Source organism: Lucilia sericata, unplaced genomic scaffold, assembly GCF_015586225.1.
Source record: "Lucilia sericata isolate MDLA Ls3-8-SP2 unplaced genomic scaffold, ASM1558622v1 Contig000159F_arrow, whole genome shotgun sequence".
NCBI lineage: Eukaryota > Metazoa > Arthropoda > Insecta > Diptera > Calliphoridae > Lucilia > Lucilia sericata.
Genome location: NW_023994189.1, coordinates 422,302 through 447,739, shown reverse-complemented (window position 1 = coordinate 447,739; position 25,438 = coordinate 422,302). Strand labels below are relative to the sequence as shown.

The 25,438-nt window shown below is 28.7% G+C and overlaps 1 protein-coding gene across 1 annotated transcript in view; it reads left to right on the top strand.

Annotated features, from left to right (window-relative positions):
* LOC119601367 (serine proteinase stubble) overlaps window positions 1-24,733 on the top strand; it is a 34,783-nt gene extending 10,050 nt beyond the window's left edge. Inside the window, exons 2-9 of the mRNA XM_037952282.1 lie at window positions 4,924-5,410; window positions 19,552-19,709; window positions 19,774-21,256; window positions 21,316-21,738; window positions 21,815-21,992; window positions 23,535-23,687; window positions 23,749-24,020; window positions 24,086-24,733. Coding sequence (XP_037808210.1) covers window positions 4,924-5,410; window positions 19,552-19,709; window positions 19,774-21,256; window positions 21,316-21,738; window positions 21,815-21,992; window positions 23,535-23,687; window positions 23,749-24,020; window positions 24,086-24,249 — 3,318 coding nt within the window. The 3' untranslated portion in view covers window positions 24,250-24,733. The remainder of the gene's footprint in view (window positions 1-4,923; window positions 5,411-19,551; window positions 19,710-19,773; window positions 21,257-21,315; window positions 21,739-21,814; window positions 21,993-23,534; window positions 23,688-23,748; window positions 24,021-24,085) is intronic.
* Window positions 24,734-25,438: the final 705 nt, after the last annotated feature.

The following is a 25,438-nucleotide window of genomic DNA, read 5'->3' as shown; positions in this document are numbered from 1 at the left end:
AAACTTTTTACGAGTTTTATTTGTTGTTGTTTTTGTTTACTGTAGAGATGAAGAAAAAGTATTTAAATTGTAATTGTAGCTGAATTTTATCCCAATGTACTGTCAACGTTTAAATGACATTATTAAGTAGTTGTTGTTGTTGGTGGGAAAAAAAGAGAGTCTGATTAGTCATTAAATAAAAAATCGCACTACTAAAAGTGAAATTAAATTAATTTTTTTTTTTATTATTATTTATGTGTTTTTTTTTAGGGAAGTTTACAGTATTTGTTGTAGTTGTTAGTAGTTTATTTGGTTTGGAATATTTCTTTTCTACATAATATGCATGTAGATACGGGTTTTTTTGTATTTGTTGCTGGTATTGTTGTTAACAGCTGAAAGCTCTGTCGTTGCGGCGTTTCAGCTGGTTATTTCTTTTTTAACTTTATTTTATTTATTTGATCAGCGAGAATGTTGAAAAAGCGAAAGTTTTTTTTTTCACATTTCTTTGTCAGACTCTTAGGGCCAACCATAAATGGTAGCTTTTACCCACACTTTGGCCTTTTTGAGAGTTGAAATAAATTTAAAAATAAGAGTGTGTAAGTTTGTGTGATTTTTTTTTTTTTTTTTTTTTTTTTTTTGAAATAAAAGTGAAAAGCAGCCAAATTAAACATAAAATTATGGAAGTAGCTATAAAAAAAGCCAAGCAAACAACCAGCCAAGCAAACAAATAATAAAATATAATATAATTTTTTTTACACAATGACAATAAAAAAAATTAATAATAAAAAAAGAAAGAACTTGTATGTTGTTTAAAACTAAAAATCTTAGCACAACCACGCAATATTATATGATAATGGCGAAAAAAATACTTAATAATTTATTTGTTTTCTTTTTTTTAAAAAACATTGTATTTTGGCAAATTTTTGTTTTTTTTTTTTCTATTAAACAATAGAAATTTTTGTTCACATTATATGTTCAAAAGAGGAAGAATAGAAAAATTTCTTTTTTTTATTATTTATTTATACAAAATTAATAACTTTTACTGGCCTTTTTGTTGCTGAACAAAAGAAGAAATATTACAACATTTTTATTTTGTTGGCCATTTCTTTTTTTAAAAAAAAGTATAATAATGGGTGAAATGTTTAAATTTTTTTTTTGTAGAAATATAAAAAAATTATTTACGGTAATATTAAGATGATTTCATAAGTTTTATTTGACATAATATGACAATTGATTTGTGCTAAGTCATTTCATTATGAGACATTTTCTCAGCATAATAGTTAAAGACGCATCTGTCTGTATGTATTTAATAGCAAAAGCAAAAATTGAGAGATAATTGTTTTAATTTATTATTACCTCATCTCTGTTTAGTTATTAATTAATGAGATAATTAATATGTAATTAATATATAATTCGTTGATGATTGATAAGAAAAAAAAAAGTAATGTTTCTGCAACATGCAGTAGAAAAAGTAAGATTATAGTAACGACAACATTAAATTCAACAATAATATTGGTTACTGCAACCATATTATTAATTGACATTACAGCATATACTAATCAATATAACAAATTTTTTCGTAAAAAGCTTTTTGTAATATTTTTTTTTTTTTGAAAATCTTTTTTTTGGAAAAGCCTTTTAACAAAAAGCTTTTTTTTGGAAAGCTTATTTCTGAAAAGCTTTTTATTAGAAACGATTTAATTGGAAAGCTTATTGCTGAAAAGCTCTTTATTGGAAAGCTTTCAATGAAAAGCTTATTAACGAAAGGCTTTTTATTGGAAAAGCTTTTTATTGGAAAAGCTTTTTATTGGAAAAGCTTTTTAGTAGAAAGCTTTTTATTGGAAAAGTTTTTTAGTAGAAAGCTTTTTATTGGAAAAGCTTTCTAGTAGAAAGCTCTTTATTGGAAATGCTTCTTAGTAGAAAGCTCTTAATTGAAAAGGCTTTTTCTTGGAAAAGCTTTTTATTGTAAAAGCTTTTTATTGAAAAGGCTTTTTATTGGAAAAGTTTTTTAGTAGAAAGCTTTTTATTGGAAAAGCTTTTTAGTAGAAAGCTTTTTATTTGAAAAGTCTTTTACTGGAAAAACTTTTTATTAAAAAGCTTATTATTGACAAGCTTTTTATTAAAAAGCCTATTATTGAAAAGCTTTTTAATATTGAAATGTTTAGTATTAAAAAGCTTATTACTGAAAAGCTTTTTATGGAAAATCTTGTTATTGAAAAAGTTTTATACCGAAAAGTTTTTATTGTTTAAATATATATTTTTGTATGAAAAGCTTTTATCGTAAAAAACGGATTACCTTCTCCTAAAGGTAAATTTTACAATTAAAATGTAAACTAAAGCTTACTAATTACACCCTCACACAAATATTGAGTAACTTTTTTGTTTTTAATTTTTGTCCACAATTTCTTTAGAAACATTAGCAACAATTTGTTTTGCTTTCAATATACTTTACTTTTGCGTCACACCTTTATTAACTTTTTTTTTTTTGGTCATATAAATAATTTCACTTAATTTTGCTTTTTAAAAACAAAATAATAAAATCTTGAAAAAAAGCGAAATTAATTGCAATCAATTTTGGATGCTGTTGAAAAAATACAAAAAAAATTGTGTACAAATTAGCTAAATTCCTAATAAATTGTTTTGACAAATACACGCCGCTGATGAATCACACAGATAACAATGACGCATAGTTACAATTGGTTGATTAAACAAAATAAATATTTAAATTTATTTATCTACAGATTTGTGATTTTATTTTTAAATGTTGAAATATCACTGTTGTGTTTGTGGCTTAAGTCTTTCGTATGTTTGGTAATTGAATATACAAGTATGTGTCTTAAGTCTTTTGTATAAAAGAAAGGGAATTTAGGAAGTGTTTTTGGTTTTGATATACTTTCTAAAGTAAAGTATTTTTTAAGCTTAAAGTAAAAAGCTTTAAAAAAATCGTTTTTCTTCAAAAGCATTTCCAATAACAGTATTTGTATGAAAAGCTTTTACAGAAAACATTTCCAAAAAAGTGTTTTTTACTATTCTTCCTTAAAAAGCTTTTCCAAAAAATCTTGGTTTTTTAAAAAGCTTTTCAAAGCTTCTATATAAACAGGATTAAAAGCTTTTTATCATAATAAACTTTTCAAAATATAGATTTTTCAAAAACAATTTCCACCAAAAAGCCTTTTTTTTCTTAAAGAAATGTGCAATAAAATGCTTTTTTAAAACTTTTTTAATGACAAGCTTTAGTTCTCATAGTGTTTTTGCTTAAACAAAGAAAACTTTTTTTAAGCTTTTCCAATAAAAATTTTTTGAAAGCTTTTCAATAAAAGACTATTCCAATAAAAACGTTTTCAATAAAAATCTTTAGTTTATAAAGCTTTTCATTGCATTTTCGTTAAAAAGCGCTTGATCTCAAAGATTTTCAACAAAATCAAAAGCTTTAGTTTATAAAGATTTTTGTTAAAAAGAGTTTGTTCTTTTCATTAAAAATCTTGGCGTATAAAACGCTTCAATGAAAAGTATAAGAATAAATGCTTTTTATTGAAACGTTTTGCAATTAAAAAACTTTTGTGCCTAAAAGCTTTCTTGTTAAAAGGTTTTTCTGTTAAAAAGCTTTTTTTGCTAAAAAGCTTTTTTGTTAAAATGCTTAAAAATACCTTTTGAGAAGGAGTTTTTCTAATGCTTTTCTACTTTTGCCATTCAATTCAAACTAAACAAATCAAAACAAAAGACTAAAATCGCGAAGAACTTTTGTGTTAAAAAGCTATTTTGTTAAAAGTTTTTCTATTTAAAGTTTTTCTGTTAAAAAGCTTTTTTTGTTAAAATGCTTGAAAATATCTTTTGAGCAGGAGATTTTCTGATACTCTTCTACATTTGCAATTCAATTCAAACCAAACAAATCAAAACAAAAGACTAAAATCTTGAAGAGAATAAATTCTCTTAAATATTCTTACGAAACCCACCAAATCACACATGATGCTGTAACCGAAAACCGAAATTCAAAGAAAAACCACATTAATTCCAACTGAACCTTAAATTAACTTCTACAGACAATTTAACTGCAAATTTTTTCTTAAACTTTAAATCAGAGTAATTTTCTTTTATCTTCCACTGCCTAAAAAAACATAAATAAACTCAGTTGTCATCTACCTTAAAAAGTCAACGACCTGTTACGCAAGAAGCCAGAACGTATAAATTTCAACAAAATAAATAATAATAAAAAAAAAAACACAAACAAAAAACTTGAACGAGAAAAATGTTCTTCTAACTAAACAAAAGACTAAAGACACATACTCGAAGTTAAACACAAAGTAAAAGAAGTTGTTGTTGTAGTAATGTTCTAAAGTGTGTTTTCGTTGGTTTATAGCTGTAGTGTTGTTGCGTATTACGCTTTTGTTCTATATTTTGAAATCAAAAAAAAAAAAAAAAACTGATTCTTTTTTTTTTTTTGTTTGTTTATATTCTTTTGTAATCATAAATAAAAGAATTAAAATTTAAAGAAATATAAGATTTTTAGATTGTTTACTTTCTTTCTAAAAAAAAAAGACAAACTTAACAAATTTGTTAATATTTAACTAAATTTGGATATTTTAACACTTATTTAAGACATTAATCATTTTATACAAAACTATGTCTCATAAATTGTGACTAATTTTACTAAAAATTCATTAAGTTTATTTCAAAACACATCAAGCGCATCAAAAACAATTGTTAATTTTTGATTTCTTGACAAAACCGACAGAAACCTATAGATTTCTTTGAAAATGACTCATTACAAATTATGTAACTAAGTGATGAATCAATTGCTAAATATGCAGTAAAACCCTCAACTTTCTTTCTCTTTTGTTAAAATTACTTTATAGAAATTCAAGTTAAATTTGTTTAATACATTTAAACATATTTAAGTGTAATTTTCAAAACTTCTTTTTTAACATTTTTTAACTTTCTTTACAGATGGGGACTAAAAAACTATTAAATACTAGTAGTTCACCACCCATTGCTTACAAACGTTATTGCAATAATTACGAAGAAGCACAAGAACAACAAGAACAAACACCTTTAAAACAGCAACATTATCAGCAGCAACAAGAACAACATTCTAGCGGAAATCACAGCAACAAAACAAACATTAACAACACCTGCCTTTTAGTTAAACACAATACAAATGCAATGTTTACAAAATTAAGGAATTATTTTACACAATTTAGACCGACAAAATCCACATTATCATCAGCATCATCGTCAGTATCACATTGTCACCAGCATCGTAGTTATCGTCATGAAAAGCTGACAGAATGTAATAGTATACCCATAGTGCAGCATAGCTCTAGCAAAATGTTACATATTGTCAGTATCGTTGTAACGTTAATTTTCTTGGCCTCATTCAACAGTGGCGTTTCAGCGAATCCCGTTTTTGTGGATAATCCCAGCTTAGCACAGTGTAAGTTTTTATCTTGATATAATTCCATAAGCAATTAATTGAAAGCAACAAAATGTTTATTTGGGCAAAAGAATGCAGGGATGGGGAAAGGAATACTGAGAAATATTTCAAAAAGTCTTGTTTGACATTTCTATGGAAATGGTTTTAGATAAATTTTCATAAAATTTAGTTTTGATAGAAATTTCTCTAAAAAAATTATGTCTTGATAACAATTTTTGTAGAAATTTTTATCTTGACAAAAAAATTCCACAGACATTTATGTCTTGACACAAATATCTTTAGAAATAATTGTCTTGACTCGACTTTTTTTAAGAAATTTATGTCTTAAAATTGTTGTCTTGACACAAATATCTAAAGATATTTATTTCTTGACATTTATGTTATGACTCAAATTTTTTAAATATTTTTGTCTTAACACAAAATTCTTTAGAATTGCATGTCGTGATACAAATTTCTTAAGAAATTTATGCCTTGACACAAATCTAAGGTAAATATTCAAATGTATGTGTCTTGATACAAATTTCTATAGATATTTATGTCTTGCCATACAAATTTTGTGAAATTTCTTTAGATACTTTTGTCGTGACACAAACTGCTTTAGAAGTTTATATCTTGATACAAATTTCTTCAGTTATTAATGTCTTGACAAAAAATTCTTTGGATATTTTTGTCTCAACACAAATTTCTACAGATATCTATGTCTTGAGACAAAATTTCTATAAAAAATTTATGTCTCGACACAAATTTTTTAAGAAATCTATGTCTTGACAAATTATTTTTAGACATTTTTTTAGGTATTTTTGTATTGACACAAATTTTTTTATGTCTTGACAAAAAATTCTTAGGATATTTTTGTCTTGACACAAATTTCTACTAATATCTACGTCTTGACACAAAATTTCTTTAAAATATTCAGTCTTGATTCAAATTTCAATAGAAATTTATGTCTTGTCACAAAATTATGATAAATATTTGTGTCTTGACTCAAATTCATTTAGACATTTATGTCTTGTCACAAATTTAGAATAAATGTTTGTGTCTGCACACAAATTTCTTTAGAAATATATGTCTTGATAGAAATTTCATTAGAAATTAATGTCTTGACAAAATATTTTTGGAAATTTTACAAATTTCGTTCTTTAAAAATTTATGTCTTGAGACAAATTTATATAAAAAATTTATGTATTGACAAAAGTTTTTTTAATATTTTGTCTTGACACAAATTTCTTTAGAAATGTTTGTCTTGAGACATATTTTTCAGAAATCAATGTCTTGAGATAAATTTTATATATAATTTAATATCTGCAGATAAATTCCTCAAGAAGTTTAAGTCTTGACACAAGTTTTTTAGATATTTTTGTCTTGATAAAAATTTCTTCAGAAATATATGTCTTGATACAATTGTTTTAAATAGTTTTGCTTTGATTTACAAATGTTTTTAGACATTTTTTTGGCAATTTATGTCTTGACACAAATTTCATATAAAAACTAATATCGTGACACAAATTAATATCTTAAGATACACTACTCAAGAAATTTATGTCTTAACATAATAATTTTTGATATTTTTGTCTTGATTTTTTAGAAATTGAGTACTAATTTCTATAAATATTTATGTCTTGATACAAATTTCTGACTTTATATATGTATGTAGATATGTATATGAAATTGTTGACTTTGTATATGTAGATATGTATGTCTTGAGAAAAAAATCTTTAGAAATTTATGTCTTGAGAGAAATTTAAATAAAAAATTTTGTCATGACACGAATTTCGTTTGATATTGATGTTTTGTGACAATTTTTTTTTAGAAATGTAAATCTTCCAAAAACGTTCTTTAGAAATATATGCCTTGACATAAATTTATATTAAAATAAATATCTTGAGACAAATTTCGAAAAAAAAAAATCATGTCTTGATTGGGGAAAATCTGTGTCTTTTAGTATTAAGGCAAAGTTTTAAACAAATAAACATAGAACTTTAAATAAAAAGAAACATTTTTCCATAATTTTATGTTTAAGAAAAAATTCAATTTAATAATAAAAAAGGCAACGTTTACTCTTTCAAAAGTTTTACTAATCGATTTAAAAAAAAACTTAACCACTTAAACCGAAATCTCTTAAAAGAAATAGACAAATAGGCTTTTAGTAAAAATGTAAGATAAAAAGCTTATGAACTATGTTGCCAGCAACACAACAACATACCGCAACAATATTTTAAAAAGTCAATGTCAAACCTGTTTGCAGCAATAATTTTATTTATGTTTGCATCCACAATATTCCCAGTCATATCTATGACACTCTATATGCAAAACACTTAATACCTGTAATATTAAAACCACTTAAAAAAAACAACCACTAGAAATTGTCACTAACTTTAATAAGATACAACCTCAACTTACAGTTTTTTTCTACTTTTTTTTCTTACCAGATTTTCTTTGGTCCAAAAAAAAGTGTTTAAAATTGGTACGAGTAAAAGTCATTAGTTGGAAGATCAACATGTTTGATCTTGGTTTGTTGTTGTACAATATTTAAAAATGTATGTCGTTGTTCCGTTACCATAGAAGATGACTTCTTCATCAACTCTACTCTACTCCTCTACTAGGTAGTATCATATCATCTGTTTCCACATTTTTTTTGTGGGTTTTTTTGAATATAGTGTTTAAATAAAAAGACCTGTACAGCAGGCAGCATAAATGCATCATGTCTATAATTTGTTGGCGAATGTTAAAATGCAAATGTTGCTGCTTGCAGATGAAGGAGATACATGACATGAATTGTGCGGTAGAGTAGTGGATGGATGCTTCATTATTATTAAACAAGAAAAGAAAGGTTTTTTGGGGTTTCATGGGTTTCGCTTACTTGCTTGGCAAATTAATGTTTGCAATTTGTAACTAGAAAAACATGTGTAGTTGAAAAAAATCTATGTGATCGGAAAGCTAATGAAGAAATATATAGTTAAACGTGTTGCAGCAGATGTTTAAAAGGCAAATATTCATTATATTGGTAAACATTTTGGTTGAAATTTATTTAAGAATTTATGTCTTGACATAAATTTCTATTTGGATTTATGTCTTGACAAAAATTTCTATAGAAATGCTTATTTTCAGACAATTCTCTATAGAAAATTATTTCTGGACAAAATTTTCTTTTTGTTTTAAAACTAATTTCTAAAGAAATTTATGTCTTAACACAAATTTCTATATAAAATTATGTCTTGATAAAAATTTCTATAAAAAATTTTATGTTTTGAGACAAATTTTCTTAAAATTTCATGTCCTAAGACAATTTTCTATAGAATTTTATGTCTTAAGACAAACATTAGATACTTATGTCCTAAGATAAATATCTATAGAAATTTATGTCTTGAACTAATTTTGGTAGAAATTTATGTCATGAAAAAAATTTCTAAAAAAAAGTATATCTTGACACAAGTATCATTCAAAATTTCATTAGAAATTTTTGTCTTGACATGCATTTCTTTAGAAATGAATGTCTTGACATCAATATCGTTACATATTTATCTTTTAACACAAATTTCTGTAGATATTTCTTTAGAAATTAATGTTTTGACACAAATGATGTAAATTTTTTATAGAAATGTATATCTTTAGACAAACATTTGTAGACACTTATGTCTCGAGACAAATGTCTATAGAAATTTATGTCTTAAAACAATTTTTTTTTTAAATTCTTATCTTGATACACAATTCTGCATAAATTTCTTAGAAATTTATGTCTTCACACAAATATCTTTCAAAATTTTATTATTTATTTTTCTCTTGACACAATTTTTTAGAAATGTATGTCTTGATACAATTTTCCTTAGAAATTTATGTCTTGACACAAATTTCATTACATATTTTTCTTTTAACACAAATTTCTGTAGATATTTTTATAGAAATTTATGTTTTGATACAAATCTTCATAGAAATTTATGTCTTGAGACAATTTTCTATATATCTTGATACAAATCTCTTTAGAAATGCATTTTGTCTCAAGACAAATTTTTATAGAAGTTATGTTTTAAGACAACTTTCTAAAAAAAATTGTATCAAGACATAAATTTCTATGTTTTAATACAAAATTTCTTTAGAACTTTATGCCTTGAAATGAATTTCTTTACAAAATTTTTGTCTTGACATAAATTTATTTAGAAAATCATGTCAAATTTCTATATAAATGTATGTCTTTATAGACATTTATGTCTTGAGACAAATGTCTATAGAAATGTATGTCTTGCTATAAATTTCAGTAAAAATTTATGTCTTGACAAAACCTTTTTTTTACGAAATTTTTATCTCTATATAATTCTGTAAAAACTTACGTCTCTACACAAATTTCTTTAGAAATTTATGTCTTGACATAATGTCTTGACAAACATTTCTTTAGAAATTTATGTCCTGACTCATATATCTTTCAAAATTTCATTAGATATTTTTGTCTTGACACAATTTTATTTTAGAAATGTATGTCTTGACACAATTTTCATTAGAAATTAATGTCTTGACACAAATATTATTACACATTTTTGTTTTAACACAAATTTCTATTGATATTTATGTCTTGATACAATTTTTTTTTAGAAAATCGTGTCTAATTTCTATAGAAATTTATGTTATGATTTAAATTTATGTAAATAATTTAAAAAAAGTCTTTACTATTTCAACCCAAGTTTTCTGCAAAATCCTCTGTTACTATTTCTTTAAGTGTATTTTAATATTAAACAAAATTTAAATCTTTATTGTTTTCGGACAAGTATTTATTTAACAAATATTTGTACTTTTTATTTTACTAAAGAAAAAAATAACAACAAAAACGACAACAGAAATCTGTGGTTTTAAAAAAAATAAAGATAAAAATCTTTTAGATAATTACGTGAGAGAAAGTTAAACAGTTCAGCTTAGTTCTACAAAAACACAAGACAAACTGGCAAACAGTTTAACTAACTGACTGACGACACGGAGTGTGTTAAAAAAATTGCTGTTGTTTTTTTTTTTTTTTTTTGATTTTCAAAGAAAAGTGGAACATTAAGACGAAATAACTACAAAACACAAGTGGCCCGCAGCATTAAACTGAAAACAGTGGGTGTGTTAAAGTTACAGCCACAACAATACAATTTGAAAAAGAACAAGCAATTTGAAAAAGAAAATTCCTAAACTAAAAGAAAATAACATTTCCTACCGGCTTTAAGGGGGAAACCTGCTCTATTTCTATTATTCCTTTAAACTTTTTTGTCTTTGTCAAAGTTCTAGCAACTGGTTTTCTTAAACATTAAAAGTTACATGAAATCTTTAGCAGCACAGCGCACTAACACAAAAAGCACCTGAAATGTTAAAATTGATTTGTACGTAACAAGTGCTACAAGTTCATTAGCAAAACAAACAAACCGTACATATCAACGAACGAACCCCTGATACAAATGAATGTAGAAATATTTATTTTTTTTTTTTTGTTTTTCAAACATGTTTTGTGATTCTATTCTAACGTGTGAATTGATATTCTTCTTTTTGTTCTTGTGTTTTTTTTTTTTTTTTCCTTCTAAGATTTCTTTAGAGGAAGTTGTTAACATTACGGCACAGTGGTTTAAAATAATGAACTGTATAGGCAGCGTGTGAAAATATCAAAGAATACAAAAAACTATTTTAATACAAATATACTTTAGAAATCAATGAAAAGTTGAGAAAAATTTTTTTCTAAAGGAAAGCATACAAGTTATAAGAAAATATCACAAAATAGTTTTTAAATATGTTTTCTGAATTTTTCATTTAATTTTAAATTATTATTTCCTATGATTGAAATATTTACTAAACTATTAAACGTATTTACTTTTACTAGGGAATTTCCCTTAACTATAGTTGGACAATTGTGTAACAAAACTTTTTTTATGTTTATAAAAAGCTACTTTTGTTTATTGTCTACCAAATTTGGTAAAAATTGCGTTTTCTTCGTTTGAAAGTTTTTTCTAAATTTAATGACTAAATTATTAATAAGTTATTAATACATTCAAATTATTAGATATTTGTGTGCAGGTTAATTAATGGAAATAATTTTTGTTCAAGTAAAAAATTTTCATAAAAAAAATAAAAACTATTAATAATGCATAGTCGACCGTATGATACTCTACATTAATAAGTAGTATGTTAAAAAGTATGATTTTTTTACTGTTTTAATAATAAAGCATTTAAGATGTTTTTTTTGTTTTAATTCGGAAATATTTTAACAATTTGTTGAAAAAAGTAATATTCTTAAAAAGAGGGGTTAAAAGGGGACAAAGGTAAATTTGGGTCTGTACTTAAAAATGTTGGTAGAGAGATTTATGTGTACAATAAAGTTATTTATGCAAAATTTCATCATGATACTAGTATTTATAAGAAAATTATTCAGCTTCAAGTCATTTTCTAAAGGGGACTTTGTATAGCCGCTAGAGTCTAATTAGGACCGATCATTAAGACCGATCATCGGCAGTATTATTAAGACTTATGCAAGATTAAGTTGTGCCAATTTTCGTAGAAAGCTTAATCGACACAAAAAGTGTTTCTGAGTCAATTAGTATACTTTAAGGTGGGTGGTGAATGACCAATACTTTTGGATGTTACAAACATCACCGCAAACATCCTTTCGAATATAGTGGTGTAGGGTAGAAATATACTGTAGAGTAAACAATAGATAAGTCTATAGTCGGGCTAGTATTTAGACCAGTCCACAGACTAGTCGATAAAATAGTTCTTAGACTTGTTCTTAGACTAGTCCATAGTTCAAAGACTAGTCAGTAGAGTAGTTCATAGATTTTTCAATTGACTAGTGGATATATTAGGCCATAGATCAATAGACTATTCCATATACTGGACCATAAACTGAACAATAGACTAGTGATTAAACTAGGTAATAGACTCGACATTAGATTAAGTAGTGGATAAACTAGTCATTGGACTAGTCCATAGTCTGTAGAATAGTCTGTGGACCAGTGTATTGATTATACCGGGGACTTGACTCAATTGACCAGTCTATCCACAAGTACATGTCTATAATCTGTCGTGTAATAATATTATCCTATTGATTAGTCTATGAACCTGTCTTTTGACTAGTTTATGGACCAGTCTATGGGCCAGTCTAAAGTCTATTCTATGAACGAGTCTTTTGACTGATCCAATCACAGATCTAATGACTAGTCTAACGCATTGTTTATAGACCTACCTATGACCAATCTATTGAGTAACTAATCAACAATCTAATCCATATAAAAGTCTTTAGAGTAGTTATTAGACCAGTCCATAGACTAGTCATTAGACCAGTCCGTAGGCATATACTCTACTTTAGACTAGTAGATAAACTATTGATTAGACTAGACATTATAATTGTCAAGATAATAGTTATTAAACTAAACGCTGTAGTGCCTATTTAGTCTGCGGACTCGACTATCAATTAGTCCGTGAATTTAATTAACCAGTCTATCGAATAGTCTATGAACTATTCTATTGTATTTATCTAAAAGCAATGGACTAGACTATTGAATAGTCAATGAACAATTTCCTAATCTAATGATTGGTCGAAGAGGTAATCCAATGACTAGTAAAATCACTAGTATAACGATAAGTCTGTGGTCTATACTATCAACAAGTCTACAAATTAGTCTAATGATTAGTCCATGACCTAGTCTTATCACTTGTCTATAGACTGGTCTAAAGACTATTCTATGAACAAGTCTATGGACTATTCTATGGACTAATCCAATGACTAGTCTATTGTTAGTTTATAGACCAGTCTATGGACTAGTCTATTGAACACCTATTAACTAGTCTATTGACTATTATAGTCTATTCAACGGATTAGTTTATGTACTATTGGCTTGTGTATTTTCTAATGATATATTGCATCAACTAGTCAATTTATCAGTCTATTGACTAATATTTTGTTTAATCAAAGTCCAGTCAAAGGTCCGATCAATAGAAGAGTTTATAGACCAGTTGAATACACTTATCAATAGAATGACCAATCAAAACAAGTCGATAGATTGATCAATTGACAATTCCATATACTAATCACTACTACTTTTTATCAGTCTATTGACTAATCCATAAAACAGTCTATAAATTAGTCAATAGACCAGTAGAAGAGTTTATAGACCAGTTGATTGACTAGACCGCAGTCAGTTGACAAGTCCTCTGTCTTAATACACTTATCAATAGAATTACCAATTAAAACTAGTCAATAGAATGCTCGACAGACTAGTCGAAAGACCATGCAATAGACTGGTCAGTAGATTAGTTAGTACACTAATACTTTCATTAGTCTATGGATTAGACTAAGGAAAGGATTAGTCCGTAAACTAATCAGTAGAATAGTTCGAGGACTACTCAATAGTTCAAAAACTGGTTTTGCTAATTATATATTTCTAGTAATTTATTCTAGTAATGATCATTATTATAAGATAATTAAGTCGTTACCGAGTTTTTGCTGAGTCATTTGCAAGTTGTTGATTCAAATAAAATTTAGTTCAATTTGTCTCAATTTGTCAAATTAAACTCCCTCAACCTTTAAACGCCATTTCCTACAAATTGTAAAGCAATATATGTATTGGATCAACATAATTACCCATAATTAAATAAGTGTTTTCCGGGAATTTTCCTTTAAATAAATTATATTAAATTTTTTTTCGTTGTTGTTACAACCAATAAGAATTTGCTGACAGTTTATTGAAAGTCTAGTGCGCACTGCGCATGCATTTATTTGTATGCTAAAAGAACACAATTTGTGTTTAACAACAACAAAAAACTATAAAAAATTAAACCAAATCAGTGCTAAGTCGAGTGTATTTGACTGCCAGCAGCAGTTCATTTTAAAATTACATATTTAAAATATTAGTTTTTTAGGTCAAGCAACACTGATGTATATTAACAAAAAAAAAATACATTAAACAAACATAACTACAACACCAACAACGAAAGCCAGCAATAAACAGGCTTCGCAGCAACAGCAATTGCAAACGCAGCAGCAATGCTGCTGGCAGCAGAAAGTAAAGCTGACTTTAGTTTGGTTTTGATAGCATATTGGGGGGGGGGGCATATTGAAGGTGTATTGGTGTTGAGAATGTAAGAATTTGAATATGGTATATGGGGTTTCAATACATTTGTTTGTTTGTTGTTGTAGTTGTGGTGGTTTTTGTGGGTGCTTTTTGACTTGACTCGACTACTGACTAAATTCAACATGTATGTATGTATGTATCTAAGTATGTATCGAGTATGTTGTACTCTATGTAGGTACTGGTACGTGTAGAAGAGAGTAAATTTATTGTTTTGTATCTTGAAGGTGTTGAATTTTGTTATTGTTGTTTTTAGTGAGTAAGTGAATGTTTTTTTTTCGATTTGTTTAAACTTTTTTTTTTTTTTTTGCTGTTTTGGTTGTCACAATGAAAGTAGGTCGCGTGCTGTTTCACATATTACGAATATTTTTACTATGTTTCCTTCTAGTTTCATTGGTTTTTGTAGTTGTTAATATTTATACATAGAGGATGGTATTAACTAAACGAGGGCAGTTTGAAAAGTAAATAAACGTTATCAGAATTTTTAAAACTTTTGGCAAATTTTGTAACATTCTAAACAAGTAAGAGTATTAAAGAATTACTTGTTCTTTGAAATTACTTTTCAAACCACCCTCGTTGGTACAATTATTAGTAATTTATATAAACAAATTATTAACAAGATTTGAATACTTTTAATAATAGTATTTTTAACATGTTTTTGTTTGTTAAACTTGTTTTTTTCTTAACTTCTTCCTCTGCAAGTAAATTATAATGAAAATTACTTTTAATTTTTTTTCAAAAGTAAAGTTTTTAAAACTCCCCACTCTCAATAATAAATAACAATATTTGTATAAATAAAATGAAATTTTTTTCCCAATTCCTTTCACTTTGTTTTCAGATTTTCTTTATCTTCTTGTAAAATCTTTAAATTCGTTCTTTTTTAAAAAGAAAAACACAAAACAAACGTTAAGATCTCAAATAAAATTTATGAACTTTTCTTGACAACTGTCAAGATCACTTGGCTGATGCCAAAAGCAACTTTTGTGTATGAATTTTAAAGACTTCAACTTAGTTGACCTTAATTGCAGAACGATAAAATACAAATTGCCACTTTGTCTGGTTGGGGAGTTTTATTTGGAGGAAGAAAGAGAAAGATTGTTAAAGTAAGATCAAAAAGTTGTCTTGTTTTATGACTGGAAGTTAATGTTAATCTCTAACAATGATCTGCTGTCAATTTTCATATATTAACAAGTATAAATTTTAAAACAAAAACTTTTAATATTAATATTTACTGTTAATCATAATTAACATAATAATAAATTTTAAAATGTTAAAGCCTACAGGGCACATTAAAAATAGGTCTGCACGTGATGAATATGTTCAGAAAAAAACGTTAAAAATCTCTTTTAAATTTTCAAAAATGCTAATAAAATTTCTTATTTTTACCAAAATATTGACAAATATTGTCTGATTTTAATTAAATTTCAAAAATAAATATTAACATTTCACCAAAAATACGTCTTAAAACTAAATGCTTTTATGTTAATTATATATTTACACAAAATTTTGGTTCGGCGTTTTGTTAATTTGCAAATTATTATTTTCTTATGAATATAATCAAATTTTTATTACTCTCGATTAACTTTCACTAAAATTTGTTTAAATATATCTTGAAAAAAGAAAACCACTTATAAGAATTTTAAATAAAGTGTTTAAAAATAACACATAACATGTCTTGAGCAAAGGATAAATTATAATTTACAGTGGGCTAGGTCAAACAAAATTTTTATAAAATTGTTATGGTCTAGTATACATTTTGTAGAGATTCGAATTTTAAAAGCTAGAAGAGTAGACCAGATCAAACAAAATAAACTAGACTATAGACTACACTACAGAATTAGACTATAGACTAAACCATAGACTAGACTATAGACTATACTATATAATAGACTATATACTAGACTATAGACTATACTATAGACTATACTATAGACTAGACTATAGACTAGACTATAGACTATACTATAGACTATACTATAGACTAGACTATAGACTAGACTATAGACTAGACTATAAACTAGACTATAGACTAGACTATAGACTAACCTATAGACTAGACTATAGACTAGACTATAGACTAGACTATAGACTAGACTATAGACTAGACTAGACTATAGACTAGACTATAGACTAGACTATAGACTAGACTATAGACTAGACTATAGACTAGACTATAGACTAGACTATAGACTAGACTATAGACTAGACTATAGACTAGACTATAGACTAGACTATAGACTAGACTATAGACTAGACTATAGACTAGACTATAGACTAGACTATAGACTAGACTATAGACTAGACTATAGACTAGACTATAGACTAGACTATAGACTAGACTATAGACTAGACTATAGACTAGACTATAGACTAGACTATAGACTAGACTATAGACTAGACTATAGACTAGACTATAGACTAGACTATAGACTAGACTATAGACTAGACTATAGACTAGACTATAGACTAGACTAGACTAGACTATAGACTAGACTATAGACTAGACTATAGACTAGACTATAGACTAGACTATAGACTAGACTATAGACTAGACTGTAGACTAGACTTTAGATTAGACTATAGACTAGACTGTATACTAGACTATAGACTAGACTATATACTAGACTATAGACTACACTATAGTCTAGATTATATACCAGACTATAGACTAGACTATAGACTAGTATATAGTCTAGTCTACAGACTAGACTATAGACTAAACTATAAACTAAACCATAGACTAAACTATAGACTAAACTATAGACTAAACTATAGACTAGACTATAGACTAGACTATAGACTAGACTATAGACTAGACTATAGACTAGACTATAGACTAGACTATAGACTAGACTATAGACTAGACTATAGACTAGACTATAGACTAGACTATAGACTAGACTATAGACTAGACTATAGACTAGACTATAGACTAGACTATAGACTAGACTATAGACTAGACTATAGACTAGACTATAGACTAGACTATAGACTAGACTATAGACTAGACTATAGACTAGACTATAGACTAGTCTATAGACCAGACTAGACTAGACTATAGACTAGACTATAGACTAGACTATAGACTAGACTATAGACTAGACTATAGACTAGACTATAGACTAGACTATAGACTAGACTATAGACTAGACTATAGACTAAACTATACACCAGATTTTAGACTAGACTATATACTAGACTAAACTTGATCAAACTAAAGACTATACCATAGACTAGACTATAGAATAGACTAGACTATAGACAAGACTACAGAATAGATTGTGAACTTAAGTATAGACTATACTATAGACTAGACTACAGAATAGACTATTGACTACACAATATACTAGGCTAAAGACTAGACCATTGACTCGACCATAACTAGACTACAGAATAGACTATAGACTAGAGCATAAAGTAGACCATAAACTAGACCATAACCTAGACTATAGAATAGACTACATATTATAGACTAGACTATATAGCAGATTATAGAGTAGACTATAGACTATAATATAGACTAGACTTTAGACTATCAACTAGGCCATTTACTAGTACAACCTAAAAACTAGACTATAGACTAGACTATAAGCTAGACAGCAGACTAGACTATAGACTAGAATATAGACTGGACTTTAGAGTACACTATAGACAAGACTATTGACTAGACTATAGAGTAAAATGTAGACAAAACTATAGTCCAGACTATACACTTGTCATGACTATAGTCCAGACTATACACTAGACAAGACCAGACTAGAGTTCGGACTATAGGCTAGACTAAAGTCCTGATAATAGACTAGATTATAGTTCAGACTACATACTGGAATTTAGTTCAGACTATAGTACATACTATCGTACAGGCTATAGTACAAACTATAGACCAGACTATGGTCCAGACTTTAAACCAAACTGTAGCCCAGACTGTAGATTAGACTATAGTTCTTACTTTAGTATAGACTATAGTACTAACTTTAGTCCAGGCTATTAACTAGAATATAGTCCTGACTTTAAACTAGACTATAGTCATGACTATATACCAGGCTATAGTCCATACTATAATACAGACTATAGGCCAGATTATAGTCCTAACTATAGGCCAGACTATAGTCCTAACTATAGACCATACTAAACATGTTTACCAACATTTTTCTACCAGTGTTTATAGCTTTTATCGCAAACCATGGCAAAGCAAAAAAAAATCTATTAAATTATTGACAGTTTATTTCGTATTGGTAATGGTTAAATGAATATCTCCACTTGTTTAAGCATAAAACCGCTTAATTCTTGAAGTATTTGTTAAGCAAATATTTTAGCACAAATTTGATTTTGCAAGCAAACGTTTTAGAGTTTAAAATTTTTACAAGTCGCTTAACTAAATGACTGAAATAAAAGTAATATATGGCAAAAAGACATGAGAAGAAAAAAAGATAATAATGCCGGCAATGACAATAATAATGGTGTTGCAGATGAGTAGCTGCTGCTGGAAATAGTGATGAGCAATATATACTTTTTTTGGTTTCTTTCTAAGGCAATAAAACAAATAATTTGCAAAGCAGCTGCTGGTTTGCTTAAGTGGCTGGCTGAGGTTGGTTTCTCAACTTGTAAATAGCTTTGGTCAGTTAGCCGTTGAGTGACCGCATTTTACAGCTACGAACAAACCACAACTTAATATCTAGACAACGCTGACAATGAAAAAGACACCAATAGCATTTTCCCCATATCCATAGCACAGCACATACATACACACATTGGAGGAAGTTATTTTTCAAATTTATTACTTTAATTATATGAAATTACTTAAAGATAAAGCAATAAAAATATATAAAAAAAGGAAAGAATAATCAAAATACCGAAATATAACCCAGTTTGGAAAGAAAGAAAAATGGAGAAAGAAAAACAAAAGCAAGACTTTTTAGTTTTCTATTTTAGGAGTTTTGAAAATCTGCTGTATATAGACAATGTGTCTAAATTTTAATAAATCATATACAAAATAGACATTTTTTTCTAAAAAATTATATTAATTTGGTTTTAATGACTTCCTGTCTTTCTTCATTTCAGTTCAATCTGGCAGAAATATAAGACATTTACCTTGTATAGTAAGAAAATCGGGCAGATCTGGTGTGTGTATGTTTGCTATTGACTGTATCAAACAAAATGGTACACATTTGGGTACCTGCATAGATCGTTTCTATTTTGGATCATGCTGTGATATTAAAGTAAGTTGGTATTTTAATTGAATTTAAGAGAGCAAATTTTATTGTTGGATTTTTATTTTTCTAGGAAGAGGAATTAACTGAAATAGCTGATAATAGCATAGATCAAAATACCATTTCTCATCATTTTACACCAGAATCTTCCACAGTACCCACCAGTGCATTATTTAAGCTCACCACTTTAGGTCCTCTGCATCAACATGGCAATACAAGCTTCACTAGCAGTAGTAGTATTAGTAGTAGCAGCAGCAGCACTACTGGCAGTAGCAGTAGTACCAGTTTAGCAAACCAACAAGATGTCACCCAAATGCTAAATAGCGTAACACAAACATTTGCTACTACCACTATGAATGATACCCCCAGACCCACTACTTTGGAAACCAACATGAATACGGGCAAACCCTTAAAAACGACCACAACTTATAAACCTAGCCAACAAACTACACACAAACAGTCGCATTTTGTGATAAGAACTACAGCAAAACCCACCAAATATACAACAGGAGGAGCAAAACCTTCTCACAATACAACCACAAAAAAGAAAACTACACCTTCTAGCACAACTAAAAGAATAACCACAACTACAAGCACCACTACTACTACAAAACGGCCTATGCTAACTACCACAGAAGCAACACAACAAAGAGATGAATTGCCCATAGATATGACTACAACACCTACTAAGCTATTTACCTACCAAATAGTAGAAACCACTGCCTTTACTCCCACAGAAGCAACAAATGTGTTTGATTTTGTTACCACAGAAAGAGTGCAACACAAAACTACAAAACCGCCAACAACAAGCAGCAGCAGTACAACTACAACCACAGCACCTAAGGCAACAACTACAAAACCTAAAGATACTACAACCAGCACCACAGCTGCAGCAACAACACACAAAATCACAACAATAAAACCTAAACCACAAACTACTAGGAAACCTACAACTACAAAGAAACCCACAAGCATTAAGAGAACTACAGTTAAACCTACTAGGAGACCAATAATAACCACCACCACGGCAGCTGCTATAACCACAATCTCAGATGTTAAAACAACTAATCATACCACTTCCACAACACAAACCTTCCAAACTAGTAGCACAAGTCAAGCTACAAATAAAACTACTTTAGCTCCAAGACCAAGACCCAAACCAACAGCTAGTATTGTTAAAGTGCCTAAACCTACTACAACAACGACAACTAAAGCTACAACAAAACCTACAACCACTACCACAACAACAACTACTACTGCACCACCCAGAACTACAACTGAGGAGGAAAAAATTGCAGCAACCACAACGACCACAAAGAAACCTACCACACCACAAACCACTACAACTACCACTAGCAGCACTACAAAGGCACCAACAACTACAACTACTCTTAAAGTCACAACAAAGCCCTTACTAAGTTCTACTACCCACAAACCAGGTTTAGTAACATGGACCAATATCAATGGAGAACCAGTAGATTCAAATCAACCTATTATATCCGACTGGGTGCCAGTAACCAGTGAGGCTCCCTTAAATACCCACAATAAGGTGGAAGGTAAGTGTAAATGTTAAACATTTAACAATTGTTTTTATTAAAAAAAATCTAATTTTCAGAACCCTCCTCGGAAAATGTTACCTTTGAAGAAATGGATGTTTCGGTTTCCTCTAGTGTTAGTGCTGTTATGAACAATACCACAGTTATCATATCACCACCACAAAAACCGATTAGTATGGCTAAACCAACAACTTCCTCTAGCTCTACAACCACCAGCTCCACAACCGAAACAATTGCCGATAGTTCTAGCACAACAGCAAAACCTTTAACCTCCACTTCCGAAGCCCCTAAACAACCAGAATTAAGTTCTACAACAGAATCCTCTTCCTCACAATTTACCACTGAAGGTTTCACGCCTTCAAGTTCGACGATATCACCTACAGGTTTTACCACCACTGAAGAAGTGTCTACGGAAAGCGTAAATCTTAATTCCACTACATCGGCTCCTATTACCGGTTTGGAAGGTGTTGACTATAGACAAGGTTAATTTGAATTTCTTTCAGTTTATAGTTGTTGTAGTTTGGTTAATTAAATGTTTATTTTTTATGTTGTTTTCAGTTTGTGGTCGTCGCATGTTCCCTGAACCTCGTATTGTTGGTGGTTCTAATGCCGCTTTTGGTCGTTGGCCCTGGCAAATTTCCCTAAGACAATGGCGTACTTCGACGTATTTACATAAATGTGGAGCGGCTTTGTTGAATGAAAACTGGGCTATCACAGCGGCTCATTGTGTTGATAAGTAAGTGAATCACCATCGTGTATACAATATATTTTTTCGATCTTATAATGTATATACATATGCTTATTCTGGATCCTTATATATAGCGAAATCGATCAAGCTATGTCAGCCCGTCTATCGGTATATTTATTGAAATACATTTTTGGAAGACCGTAGATATCTTCGGGGTTTAGATCTTTAATAATTCTATTGGAAATGCCTTCGAGAAGTTTTCTATTTAAAATATCGGTTCATAACGAACGGGGATATGAACAAAATTCCGAAACTACCCATGAAAACATTGAGCGTCACAGGATTTTTTCGGAACATAGATTAGCACGGTTTAAATTATTAGAATCGGTTAAAAATTCCCTATAGCCCCCATTCAAATTTACATGCTCCCGGAAAATGGATTTATTGTTTATAACTTCCCCTAGAATATCGGTATAAACACAAAATTTTGCATATATAAATTTAATGCCTTTAGAAATTGTATTACCAACTAAAACCTGGATCGGTCCACAATTTACCGTAGGTTCCAAAGAAGGTCCACTTCCGAAAATCTGTTTAACCGATATTCGGAATTCATTAACAAAATTCAACACGTAAATATACAAATTGTTCAATGAAAATTTTTTTCGGAACGGCCCATAATTGGTCATTGATCATTTCCCATATAAAGTCCACTACCCAAAATCTTTTAATCGTAAATAGCTCATGAACTAATAGTGATATCGGGATAAAATTCAACTCGAATATTTTTTGAATACATATAAATCCCGATCGGTCGATAATAGGGGATATCTCAAATATAAGGTCCACCTCCGAAAATCAGTTAAACGCACAGAATTCATTAACAAATAACCGTATCGGAGCAAATTTTAACACGAAATTTTTTTTGAATATAGTGCAAATTATAATACGAAATTTTTTCCGGGTCGGTCCATAATAGGTTATACATAGCTCCCATTTGAAATAACCCTCCGAAAATCGGTTAAACGCACATAATTCATTAACAAATAACCGTACAAATGTACAAATTATTCATCGCATTTGTTTCCCGGATCTGCCCATAATTGTTCATAGCTCCCATATAAAGTCCACTCCCGAAAATCACCTAATAATTTATGAACTAAAAATGATATCAGAATAAAATTTGAATCGAATAAATCTGAATATATTTTTCCGAGACGGTCCATAAGGCATCATAGCTCCCATAGGTCCACCTCCGAAATTCAGTTAAACGCACATAATTCATTAACAAATAATCATATAGGAACAAAAGTTAACACGCAAGTGTTTTGTATTTTCGAATCGACCGATAATTGGTCGTAGCTCCACCAATTGTTCTTAAATAGATCTTATTTGACTTGAAGAAACTATCTACACTATTCTGCAATTGTTAAAATTTTACATTTTTACCACTAGTTCAAACATTTTTTGGGTCAAGTTTGTTCGAAGATCAGTTGAAAATTTCAGAAAGCATAAGGACTAGACTATATATAAGACTATAGTATAAGAAATGAGTCTAACATTTTGTTTTACATTTTATCTTCCCCTTAGTGTACCACCTTCTGATCTTCTATTGCGACTGGGTGAATATGATTTAGCCGAAGAGGAAGAACCCTATGGTTATCAAGAAAGACGTGTACAAATTGTAGCCTCACATCCACAATTCGATCCGAGAACTTTCGAGTACGATTTAGCTTTATTAAGGTAAGTTTGAGATATAAAATTTCCTTAACTAAAGAAAACTAATGAAATTTTTCTATGACAGATTCTATGAACCGGTAGTATTTCAACCCAATATTATACCCGTATGTGTGCCCGAAAATGATGAGGACTTTATAGGACAGACAGCTTTTGTAACTGGTTGGGGTCGTCTCTATGAAGATGGTCCTTTACCCAGTGTTTTGCAAGAGGTAGCAGTGCCCGTTATTAATAATACCATTTGTGAGTCCATGTATAGAGCAGCGGGTTATATAGAACATATACCACATATATTTATATGTGCGGGTTGGAAGAAGGGTGGTTATGATTCATGTGAAGGTAATAGATTTGGAATTTGTTATATAATTGGAAAGATTTTATAATGTTTTTTTTTTTACTTTTAGGTGACTCAGGTGGTCCCATGGTTTTGCAGCGAGAATCCGATAAACGTTTCCAATTGGGCGGTGTTATTTCATGGGGTATTGGTTGTGCGGAGGCTAATCAACCGGGTGTTTATACAAGAATCTCCGAGTTCAGAGACTGGATAAATCAAATTTTACAATTCTAGTATAGTTATGTTGAGCGCAATAGTGGTCAAGTTATTACCGTTAAACTTGGTTAAAGAGGCCGGGTCTGAAATCCGCGCAAGCATTTAAGTTTAGCTTTTTCTATTTATCGTTTTTAAGTTAATGCGAAATGAATGTTGTATCTATAGTTATTTGTATTTGTATGTGTAATTTGTATTTTGTATATCACGATATTATTTAATTTTTATTTTAATCTATTCATGCAGTTATTTATTTTAAATCTACATTAATTTATAGTCTAATACTAATTATTATTATTATTATTATATTCTAGTATTTATAAATAATTTTTTCTTGTTTGTTTAAGAAAATTTAGATGCAATATTTTTCTTTGTCACAATTTTCATTTTGGGTGATTATTTTATTAATTTTTTTTTAAATATTTAAATAATAGTTATTTATTATTTGATTGGTACGAAGAAACGAGTATGTATAAATTATGCTCAGCATAATTTACAAAAAAAATCAATCTTGTTCTTTGGTTATACTTGAGACTTGGGTGTCCATGGTTGTAGACCCTTTAGGTCTAATAGTATAATCAAGGTAACGACTGGACACAAAATGCAATACTGAGTAAAACGCACATCATTTAATTTTACATATTTACCAGGCATCTAGAGAAAAAAAGATTAGTTATAATCCATAGTGTTTTTTGTTTTAATTATTTCTATTAAATTAAGTTGTAAGTTTGATTAAAAACAAAATTTTAATTGAAATCACACAAAATGTAATGTAAATTTAATTATTTAAAATTTAATTTATAAGCGAATTAAAAAAAAAAATATTATAAATTTAACAAATGTCATTGTGTTTGAATTTGTTTTAATGAAAAATGGAAACATTTTAAGTGCAAAACTGGAACATCGGCCGTTTTTGACATCACAGATTAAGCCCGAGAAATGACAGATCATGACTACAAATTAAGCTTTTACAATTATTGATCCGGCTTGCAAATTGATCATGATCTTAAATTGTACTTTATCATTTAGTGATCATGCATATTATCACATACTAGCTTGCAGCAACGATATTTAGTCAATTTAAAGTAGAAGAACTGATCACTTACTTATCGCGATCAGAAATTCAGGTTGATTTATATATTTGTGATCGTGATCTCGAATTAAACATTATAATTTACTGATATTGTTACCGATCGTGATAACAAATAGA